The sequence below is a fragment of the Cervus elaphus genome, chromosome 21, assembly GCF_910594005.1.
Source record: "Cervus elaphus chromosome 21, mCerEla1.1, whole genome shotgun sequence".
Classification (NCBI taxonomy): Eukaryota; Metazoa; Chordata; class Mammalia; order Artiodactyla; family Cervidae; genus Cervus; species Cervus elaphus.
Window position 1 is genome coordinate 74,077,496 of NC_057835.1, and position 12,213 is coordinate 74,089,708.

General features: G+C 38.5%; 1 protein-coding gene across 2 annotated transcripts in view; it reads right to left on the reverse strand.

The window, feature by feature from the left end:
* LRRC69 (leucine rich repeat containing 69) overlaps positions 1-12,213 on the reverse strand; it is a 79,237-nt gene that overhangs the window by 25,686 nt on the left and 41,338 nt on the right. The window contains exons 2-3 of one of the 2 annotated variants that reach the window (XR_006336313.1): positions 7,218-7,289; positions 2,201-2,360 (exon numbers count right to left, since the gene is read on the reverse strand). Coding sequence is in view for 1 of the 2 variants with exons in the window: in XM_043879262.1 (XP_043735197.1) it covers positions 7,218-7,289; positions 10,202-10,397 (268 nt within the window). In the remaining variant the exon portion in view is untranslated. Of the gene's footprint in view, positions 1-2,200; positions 2,361-7,217; positions 7,290-10,201; positions 10,398-12,213 lie in introns of both variants that reach the window. The other variant, XM_043879262.1, reaches the window with a different exon arrangement.

Sequence of the window (12,213 nt, forward strand, 5' to 3'; positions counted from 1 at the left end):
TATCTCATGGCTATTTGAGCAAAGTGGAATACTCAAAATACTTCAAAATAAATCATTAGAATGTGGAGATAGTTGGAGATGTCCTTGTCTACAGCTTTATGAACATTTCCCTGAGTATTATTCTTCACTTTTAGGTTATTTTTAATCATCTTGCAAAAGAGTTTCAAAAGTTTTGATAGAATTTTTGGTACTAGTCTGACATCATAATTTCATTTTCCCAAGTTCCTTTCACAAAACTGTACAAAAGTTACCACTCAAGGACAATGTTGGTCATGGACATGTTGAAACTATATAGAATCATTTTCTAAGTGTACAATCAATTTCACAAAAATACTTGTCTTAATCCAAAGCTGAATGACCTCCATGTGTATATGTGAACATATCTGTGAATAACTGCTCATACATGGGAATAATTTTACTGAAGGCAAGTGAGTTCATTTGGAAATTATAAGAATCATTCAAATATGAAATGGCTATCATCACTTGACTTTGGACGAAGCACAAAAAAAGTAAAACAACAAAAGGCAGTGGGAACATTTGTGAAATATCTGGGCTTTAAAATTCAACAAATAAGAAGCCAAGAGTGACACTAAGCCAGGATCTATCTGCTAGATATCAGGCAAGGGTCGGGAATCAAGGGAATATAAGATATGCTTTCACTGGAATAGATTAAAATCAATCAACATTGCATTTTTAGAGCAATGCAAAACAAAACTACAATAATGTACCACTTCGCACTGGTCAGAATGATCATTAGAATGTCTACAAAGAACAAATACTGGAAAGGGTGTGGAGAAAAGGGAATCCTCCTATACTATTGGTGGGAATGTCAACGGGTGCAACAGTGTGGAAGTTCCTCAGAAAACTAAAAATAGAATTACCATATGATCCAGCAATCCCATTTTTCACATATACCCAGACAAAACTGTAATTTAAAAAAAAAAAAATACACGCACCCCTCTGTTCACAGCGGCACTACTCACAATAGCCAAACCATGGGAACAACCTAAACGTCCACTGGCAGATGAATGCATAAAGATGTGGTACATATACAAAATGGAATACTATTCAGTCATTAGAAAGAATGAAATACTGCCATTCACAGCAACATGGATGCCAGAGATTATCATAATGAGTAAAGTAAGTCAGAAAGGGAAAAAAAAAATATCATGTGACATCACATATATGTGGAATCTAAAATATGGCACAAATGAACCTATCTACAAAACAGACACAGACTCACAGACACAGAGAACATACCTGTGGTTGCAAGGGGGAAAAGGGCTGGGCAAGAGGAGGACTAGGAATCTGGAATTAGCAGCTATAAATGATCATTATATTACTATTATTATACATTACTATATTTTTATTATTACATATAGGATGGACAAACAACAAGGTCCTACTGAATAGCACAAGGAACTATATTTGACACCCTGTGATAAACCACAATGGAAAAGAATATAAAAGAAGAATGTCTATCTGTCTATAACTGAGTCACTCTGCCATACAGCAGAGATTGTCACGACACTGTAAACCAACTAGACTTCAGTAAAAAAAAAAAAATCAATCAGCATCAGCTATAAACAGAGAAATAATTTTAAATTAAAAGTATTCAAGGAAATAAAGGATATCAAGATAAGTAGTAGGTGACCAGTTGTGTAAAGCATCTAAGAAAAGGGGAATTCAGTTAACAATGGGTCCTATATTCAGAGGGATCTCACATGACAATCAGAAACCAAGTGAGTCAGGAGGAAGGCAGGAAAGGATGAGACAGAATTAAGCAGAGAATGAAAGGTGAAGATCCAGGGAAAGAAGGAACTCTTTCGGGGAGACAGCTGATTAGTACTATTTTGTTGATTAACCAAGGTAGGCCAGAGAATGTCAATGGATCTGTAGAGGAAAATAACCCAAAACATTGTGCTGCTAACACAGTATTTACCCTTGCACACAGAACAGTGGTTCCCCTACAAATTGCACATTAGAATCATTCAGGTGTTCTCATAGCTTTGAAAGACCTCCCTACATTTGGTATAGTTTCAGCAGCAGGTAGCTCAGACCAAACTTTAAAATGAAAAGAAAATAACATTTAATATTTACCATGTGCCAAGCATTAGTAAAGAATTTATATACATTATCTAATTTAATCATTCATTCATTCTATATGTGCTACGCACCAGCTCTTGTGTCAAATACTTACCCAACAATGTTATGATACAAGCATTTATTAACATCCTTGTCTAAAATCACATGCTAAAAACCTCTCCATTGCTTAGATCGGCTGATGAATACATGTTTAAGAGATTACATCACTTCTGGTTGAAGATGGGCAGAGTAGAAGGACAGGCACTCATCTCCTCCTGAAAGAGCACGAAAATCGCAACTAGCTATTGAACAACCATCAACAGGAGGATGCTGGAACCCACCAAAAAAAGGTACCCCACATCCAAAGACAAAGAAGAGGCAGCAATGAGATGGTAAGAGGGGTGCAAACACGATAAAATCAAATCCCATACCTGCTGGGTAGGCAACCCACTATCTGGAGAACAATAAATACCAAAGAAGTTCTACCACTGCTGTGAATGTTCTGAACCTCATGTCAGACTTCCCAGCCTGGGGATCCAGCCAAGAGACTGGGAATCCCCAGGGAATCTGACCTTCAAGGCCCATGGAATTTGATTACAGGACTTCCACAGGGAAACAGACTCCACTCTTGGCGGGGGCAAACGAAATCTTGCGTGCATGGAGACCCAGGGGAAAGGAGCAGTGGCCCCACAGGAGACTGAACCAGACCCACCTGCTAGAGTTGGAGGGTCTCCTGTGGAGGCGTGGGTCGGCAGGGGCTCGCCGCGGGGACGAGGGCTCTGGCAGCAGCAGTCCTAGAAGGGGCCCCTTGGCATGAGTCCTCTTGGAGGTCACCATTAACCCTACCAGAGAGCCAGCAGACCCCAGGGCTGGGTTGCCTCTAACGGAGGCAAACAACTAACAGAGTGAGTGCAACCACACCCATCAGTGGAGAATTGGATTAAAGTTTTACTCAGCAGGCTCTACCCACCAGAGCAAGTCTCAGTTTTTCCCACCACCAGTCCCTTCCATCAGGAAGCTTATACAAACCTCTTAGCCTCATCCACCAGAGGGCAGACAAAAGAAGCAAGAACCACAATCCCTCAGTGGCGAGAACCAAAAACACACCACAGAGAGTTAACCAGGATGAAGAAGTAGAGGGTTTTGTCCCAGATCAAAGGACAAGATAAAACCCCAGAAAACAACTGAACAAAATGGAGATAGGCAACCTATCAGAAAAATGACAGCGAAGATGATCCAGAATCTCAGAAAAAGAATGGAGGCAAAGATTGAGAAGATATAAGAAATGTTCACCAAAGATCTAGAACTAAAGAACAAACAAACACAGATGAACAATACATGAGAAAGAATCAGTAGCAGAATAACTGAGGCAGAAGAACAGATACGTACCTGGAGGACAGAATGGTGGAAATCACTGCCACAGAACAGAACACAGAAAGGAGAATGAAGAACATGAAGACTGCCTCAGAGAACTCTGGGACAACATTGTAAGTACCAACATTCACATTATAGGGGTCCCAAAAGAGAGAGAGAAAGGACTTCAAAAAATATTTGAAGAAATAATAGCTGAAAACTTTCCTAACATGGGAAAATAGTCAACCAAGTCCAGGAAGCACAGAAAGTCCCAGGCAGGATAAACCCAAGGAGGAATGCACCAAGACACATAGTAATCAAAATGATGACTATTAAAGACAAAGACAAAATATAAAACACAACAAGGACAAAGGACAAATAACATACAAAGGAACTCCCATAAGATTATCAGTTGATTTTTCAACAGAAACTCTAGAAGCCAAAAGGGAAGAGCATGATATATTTAAAGTGATGAAAAGGAAGAACTTACTACCAAGCATACTCTACCCAGCAAGACTCTCATTCAGATTTGATGGAGAAATCAAAAGCTTTCCAGACAAGCAAAAGTTAAGAGAATTCAGCACCACCAAAAACAGCTTTGCAACAATACTAAAGGATGTTCTCAAGGCACAAAACAAGAGAAGGAAAAGACCTACACAAAATAAATCCCAAACAATTAAGAAAACAGTAATAACATGCTGCTGTTCAGTAGCTAAGTCCCGTCTGACTCTTTGTGACCCCACAGACTGCAGGACGCCAAGCTTCCCTATCCTTCCCCATCTCCCAGAGTTTGTTCAAACTCATGTTCATTGAGTCAGTGATACCATCCTACTATCTTATCCTCTGCCACCCTCTTCTCCTCAGTCTCTCCCAGCATCAGAGTCATTTCCAGTATGTCGGCTCTTCACATCAGGTGACCAAAGTATTGCAGCTTCAGCTTCAGCATCAGTCCTTCCAATGAACACCCAGGACTGATCTCCTTTAGGATGGACTGGTTGGATCTCCTTGCAGTCCAAGGGACTCTCAAGAGTCTTCTCCAACACCACAGTTCAAAAGCATCAATTCTTCGGAACTCAGCCTTCTTTATGATCCAACTCTCAAATCCATACATGACCACTGGAAAAACCATAGCTTTGACTATCCAGACCTTTGTTGGCAAAGTGATATCTCTGCTTTTTAATATGCTATCTAGGTTTATTGTAGTTTTTCTTCCAAGGAACAAGTGTCTTTTAATTACATGGCTGCAGTCACCATCCACAGTGATTTTAGAGCCCAAGAAAATAAAGTCTGCCACTGTTTCTATTTTTCCCCATCTATTTGCCATGAAGTGATGGGAATGGATACCATGATCTTCATTTTCTGAATATTGAGCTTTAAGCCAGCTTTTTCACTCTCCTCTTTCACCCTCATCAAAAGGCTCTTTAGTTCCTCTTCACTTTCTGCCATAAGGGTCGTGTCATCTGCATATCTGAGGTTAGTGATATTTCTCCTGGCAATCTTGATTCCAGCCTGAGCTTCATCCAGATCAGAATTTTGCATGATGTACTCTGCATATAGTTAAAATAAACAGGGTGACAATACACAGCCTGGACATACTCCTTTCTCAGTTTTGAACCAGTCCATTGTTCCATGTCCTGTTCTAACTGTTGCTTCTTGACCTGCACACAGGTTTCACAGGAGGCCTGTAAAGTGGTCTGGTATTCCCATCTCTTTAAAAATTTTCCACTGTTCGTTGTGATCCACACAAAGGCTTTATTATAATCAATGAAGCAGAGGCAGCTGTTTTTCTGGAACTCTCATGCTTTTTCTACAGTCCACGGGGTCACAAAGAGTCAGACATGACAGAAGTGACTTAGCACACATGCATTCGATTGAAATTCAAAACTCTGCTGGTATAAAGGTAAAAAAGAGTACTCTTTTCCTTTGGAAGATTACAGTCTATTGACAAGACCAACTTGAAAAGTATTATTCTATTTTGTGGTACATACGAACCACAGAGGTGCCAGAGAAGACATAGGCGGCTTTGACAATCAAGGTAGGTATCATAGGGCAGAAGAGTCATATCGAGACATAAATAATATAGTGTAGAAGGGCGAATAAAATCCTGTAGGATTTGCAGCGTCAGTATTAACATCCAACGCTTATTAAACATTCAAAACTGCATGTTTTTGGAAAACAGTTTGGCAATTCCTTAAAAATAATTAGAATATGGACTATGACTCTGCAATTCCTCTGCGGGGTATATGCCCAGAAGAAGTGAAAACAGGGACATGAGCAGACATTTGTACGTCCATATTCACAGCAGCATTATTCTCAATAGTGAAAAAGAGCAAGCAATCCACTGCCCGTGGGCAGACGAATGAAAATACAAAATGTATATACATTTAATGCATATACATTACATATAATGGAGTATTATTCAGCCATAAAAAAGAAAATCTGACACTAGCTATAACGTAGATGGACTGTGGAGACATTATACTAAGTGAAATATGCCAGTCATAAAAGGACAAATATGGTATGATCCTCTTTATATGAGATTCCCAGAGTACTCAAATTCTTAGAGACAAGGAGTAGGATGCTGGTTGCCAGGAGCTCGAGGGAGCAAGGAATGGACAGAAAACTTCTGGAGATGGGCGGTGACAATGGTGCTGCAGCAACATGAATATATATATAGTGACTTAGAACTATCCACTTAAAAATGGTTAAAGTGATAAGCTTTATTAAATACCGCAGAGGGAAAAAAGGACTATAATCTCAATTTTTTATTGACTAATCAGAAAAGTAATTAATGAATCAACAACTATTTATTGAATACCTCTTGGATTGTTGGGCTTCTAATTACTATTGTGAAGTAGAAACACATTCACTCCAACATGAAAAACTGTAGCTTCTTTCTGAAAAGTTACAAGTTGCTAAGACCAGTTACTTGAAGCAAAGTCAGAATTCATCTCCAAGTGAAAAAAACTGCATTCCTCATTGTCCATGGCTTAAAAGCAACTAATAAATATCTTCCTTGGATGAACTCAGTTCAGTTACTCAGTCACATCTGATTCTTTGTGACCTCATGGACTGCAGCACACCAGGCTTCCCCATCACCAGCTCTCAACACCAGGGTCTTTTCTAATGAATCAGTTCTTTGCATCAAGTGGCCAAAGTATTGGAGCTTCAGCTTCAACTTCAGTCCTTCCAATGAATATTCAGACTGACTTCCGTTAGGATGGACTGGTTTGATCTCCTTGCAGTCCAAGGGACTCTCAACTGCAAGGGATAAAAATCTATGCTCTGGAATGTAATACTTTGAAAAAGTCTGAAGTGACCAAAAACAGTATATGATTTTTTAAAAAACACTAAATCATAGATAATATATTAAAACATTTATGATAACAATCAGAGTTCACTCAGTTCAAACAAGTTCAGCAAGCACAGAACACAAAGGAAGGAATAACAGAGAACAAGTTCTGAAGTTCTAGGACAAAGCAAATCTTTCAGTCATTTGTATTAATTCAAGGTTCCAATTACCATAGGTTTTACTGCCTGCCTATTTTTTCACAGGGGATTCCCTCTGGCTCAGACGGTAAAGAATCTGCCCGCAATGTGGGAGGCCCAGGTTCAGTTCCTGGGTTGGGAAGATGCCCTGAAGAAGGGAGACAGAGGAGCCTGGCAGGCTATCCATAGGGTTGCAAAGGGTCGGACATGACTGAGTGACTGACGCTATCTTTTCTATTCCCAATAAACAAAATTATTTTTCAATTATAATATAACTTGACTCTACTTACTCCTGTTGGAAACATCTGAATAACATTTCCAGCTACGTCTAGAATTCTCAGGTTGAAAAGATCACAAAGTCCCTGTGTCAGGAAACAAAAGAGAGAAAGAGAGCTTTTACAAATCTAATATGTAGCATCATAAATATCTCTTGTAAGTTTCAACTTGATGAGGTTGATCACCTTTCCTAATTACCTGATCAGTACTCTCCCCAAGGAAATCACGATGAATGAAGCACCAGATTCTCTGAATTCTCCATCTCCTCTGACCACTCCAGGGCGACATAACATGGCGGCCAAGAGCTAGACTATTTGTAGTAAATATCTGTAGGTTCAAATTCACCTCGGACACTTACTATATATCTATGGGCAAATTTGTTAATCTTTGTACTTTAGCTTCTCCATTTGTAAAATGAAAATGTTAATGGAAACCCCTACCTTCAATATACCAGCAAGGAGATCCAACCAGTCAATCCTAAAGAAAATCAGTCCTGAGTGTTCATTGGAAGGACTGATGATGAAGCTGAAACTCCAATACTTTGCCCACCTGATGCGAAGAACTAACTCATTTGAAAAGTCCCTGATGCTGGGAAAGATTGAAGGCAGGAGGAGAAGGGGACAACAGAGGATGAGACGGTTGGATGGCATCACCGACTCAATGGACATGAGTTTGAGTAAGCTCCGAGAGTTGGTGATGGACAGGGAGGCCTGGCGCGCTGCAGTCCATGGGGTCACAAAGAGTCGGACACGGCTGAGCGACTGAACTGAACTGAACTGACCTTCAATATGGACACTGAATGCATTAAACAAATTACTAATCAGAAAGTGTTCACTAAAAGGTTTAACAGATACTGAGTATCTGTTAGTAGACATTTCTACCATTAAAATAGAAAGAATCTTTGGGAGACAGAAAACAGACATAATTCCATTGGCACTTGTTTCACAACTACCTCTTGTGCAGCACTGAGCTGACACAACCCTTTCCTCATAAAGGAAATCCGTTAGTCTAGCCACATGCCCAATGGGACTGGATGGGCATACACATTCAGACACACATGTGCAGACATACACATGATTTACAACAGGCCAGAAAATGATTCACAACATGTTCATTATCAAAACAAATGACTATTTTCTGCAATGCCTTATCATTTATAATGCAGACCAAAAAGAACAATGATAGACTAAATCATATTAAACATACAAGGATATAAATGATTACAGGCATTCTTTGCATGATAATTCAGGACAGGATTTACTAGCATTCAAGTTTTTTTAAAGTTTAAAAGCCTCAGGGTTTATAAATTTGTAGTAAGACTATTGATTTGAAATATGGACTTTTATGTTAGACAGGCATGGAGCTAAGATCCTTCCTTGACCGTTGCAAACTAGCTTGAGTCACATAACCACTCTGATCTTTATTCTAAAATGAGTATAATAAAAGATATATGATAAACTTGTTATAAACACAACATAATGCTTCATGATGATCCTGCTGCTGCTGCTGTTGCTTTCTTTCAAATAAGAGAGACATGCTTTTAACAGGTTTATTCTATAAATTCAAGATATTTTACTTGTTTATACTAAGTAGGATTTTAAGGAATATAAGAATAAAATTTTCAACATATACTTATTTACAATCTATACCTTGGTATATTTTTACACATATTACAGTGTGCACAGAATTTTTAAAGGAAACATCTTTTTTAGAGAAAAATGAAATAGTAGGAATTAATCTATTTTTATCCCTCAGATTACTGCATGCCATGCCTTTCCTCCTATCAAATTAATTCTAATTTGCATAAATAAGGAAGGTAAACCTGTTGACAGGTTCCTAATGAGAAACAGTACTCTCAAACTGGAAAAACTGAGGAGAGTTTAATAAAGTCACTGTTTATAAAAAGTTTGACAGGGTTTAGGAAAACCAACAAAGTTCCCTAAGCCAAGAAATGTAGTTCTCTAAACTTACAAAGTTCCCAAAAGCTAGCAACAGCAGGGAGTTCTTTAACACCACAGGTCAAAAGAGCCAAGGGAATGTAAGAATGTTCACATGGTGATATTCTGATGATCACAGGACATTAGCTATGACCCTCCAAAGAGGCATGCAGGCAGCTCACAGCAACCTTCTAGAGACAGCACCATGGGAAAACCATCTGGTCCTCAGTCTCCAGGGCTTCCCAGGGGGTTCGGTGGCAAAGAAGCCGCCTGCCTACCCTACGCAGGAGATGTGGGTTTGGTCCCTGGGTTAGGAAGATCCCCTTGTGGAGGAAATTGCAACCCACTCCAGTACCCTTGCCTGGCAAATCCCATGGACGGAGGAGCCTGGCAGACTCCAGTCCACGGGGTCACAAGGAGTCAGACACGACTGACCAAGTGCGCATGCACGCACTCATCTTCTCCGGCCCTTTCACCTCCTGATACCGCCTCTCATTCACATGTCCTAGAGGGAATCAGAGGACAGAGGAGGTCACTAATGCTCACACAAGCTAGTCTCCCAGACACGGAGAGGAACGCAGGTCAGAAAAGGATGGGCAGTGGATATAAAGGAAAAATGGAAGATATCTAGCATATATTCCAAAATCAAAAAGTACTTATACTTTGTGCTGTATACAAAGTTGCCAGATAAAAATACAGGAGACTCACTTAAATTTAAATTTCAGACAAAAAAGATAACATCTTTTAAATGTATAAGTATGTCCCATGCAATATTTGGAGCATACTTATACTAAAAGAATTCTTCTTTGGTAGTCTGAAATTCAAATTAAAGCATTTTGTATTTCTATTTACAAAGTCTAGCATACCTAGCTTTGTAAAAAAGAAATCCAAGTTATAACCTTATTTTGTCACAGTGATTTGGGAACTTATTATACATAATCAGAGGGAAAGCAGATGATGGCTTGTACTCAGATCCCCTAATCCAGTCTATAACTGCTCTCTATCATGGTGTAATGAGTTTTTCACCAACAAAAGAAAATTTGGTTCCCTCTTTTGCTTACCTCTGGCAAAGATTTAATGTTGTTCCTGGCCAGAAGAAGCTGCTGGAGCTTCTTCAAGAACTTAATTTCTTTGGGTATGCACACAAGCTGATTGTAGTTAAGTTGAAGTTCAGAAAGATTCTCAAGAAAACAAAGTTCTCTAGGAATGCTGGCTAGCTGGTTATGATTTATACTCAAACATCTAAGATTTTTTAATCTAAAAAATAAACAAAATATATGAATGAAATTCATAAGAATAAGGAAGTCCATTGTACATTTATGTACATATACCATTAATAGAGCCACATATCAATTCATATTTTTTGTAGCTCATCTGAGCTTTTCTCCAGTCAAGTATTCACAACTACAATGAATCATTTGAGGATAAAAAAAAATCTTTGCTGTAATTTACCTTTTAAAGATATTTATGATCAGATGGTTCATGTTTAAAGTATTTTATGTAATCAAAACCTAGATTTAAAAGAAAGAAAATTCTGTCTTCAGTCTTTGTACATATACTTTATTAATAGTTACATTGAAGAGAAAGCCAGAGGTCAAATGCCATATACATGAATATAGATATAGATAGGGATAGATTTAGATATAGATCATATATTCTGTACCACTTAGATGCTGTGTAATATGCAAAGACAGGTTGACCACAAATTCTACCCTTATATATATCATTGTCTAGAAGGAGATCTTAGAGACACAAAATAAGGAGAGCAGATACCAACAAACAGTGAGAAAAGGATTAACGTTTGAGCCTGTAATTGCAGATATAGTACCTGAGGTTCACAAGCACTTTGGATAACCAACATTTTGAACTTGGCCTGAAACAAGTAGGGCAACAGGGAGGCATAGTAAACATGCCTTGAGTAATATTTTCCTTGAGAAATATTAAGTGTATTTTGAATAAAGAAGCCAGAAGAAATAAGCATTGAAAGTGAAAAGTGAAGTCACTCAGTCATGTCTGACTCTTTGCAACCCTGTGGACTGTAGCCTGCACCTGGCTTCTCTGTCCATGGGATTTTCCAGGCAAGGGTACTGGAGTGGGTTGCCATTTCCTCCTCCAGAGTATCTTCCCAACCCAGGGATCGAACCTGGGTCTCCCGCATTGCAGGCAGATGCTTTACTCTCTGAGCCACTGGGGAAGCTAAAATAAGCATTACTGAGCACCAACTATGTACTTGTGCATTAAATTTAATCAACAGCACAACCCTAAGGTTGGAATTATTACATTTAATCCAAAAATGAGGAAAATAAAGGATCAGAGGCAGTGAATAACTTGCCTAACTTAACCATCAGAAAATAGTGTCAAGATTCAAATGTAGACATGTCTTCTTGCAAAGCTAAGAATGAGGATTTATAATGCTCTAAAGGTATTAAAGTAATAACAGAATGAGGTGCCATTTCTAGGCAGTTATAAATGGGGCCTGGAGCTCAGGATAATAGTGCGAGTGAAAGAGATTTATGGAAAGACTCTATGATCTCGATTGTGGAAGCCATATGAATAGATAAGGCTGACAGAAAGAATAACAACAAAAGGGCAGAGAGAGACAGAGAGGAAGCCAATGGAAAGATTCTTGAGAAATATGAACATCTGATCCCCTCCCAAAAGGCACTCAGAGAAGGCAAAAGCAGAAAAATATATAAACCAGGTTAAGAAGTAATTTCTAAAGGTATGGGAGAAGAGTATTTCAAAATTAAAAAGAAGGGCAAAACTTTAAATATTAAAATATTAAAGAGAAGTAGTGCAAAAAAAATAAATTCAAACCTACCAGAACTAAAAGCAGAGTCACAAAGTCTCTATTTTAAATTTATTTTATGTGTATATTGTAGCCACAAACAACTGGAAGATAAAATTTTCAAAATTCCATTTACATCAAAAAACACATAAAATAGTTAAGAATACATTTAATGAAAGACAATACTGTACTCTGTTCTCCAAACAGAGTTAAGCTTACTGAATTGTGAACTCATAATACGTTATACCTGCAAGAATATTGAAGTTCATCTTCTCAAAACTCTTC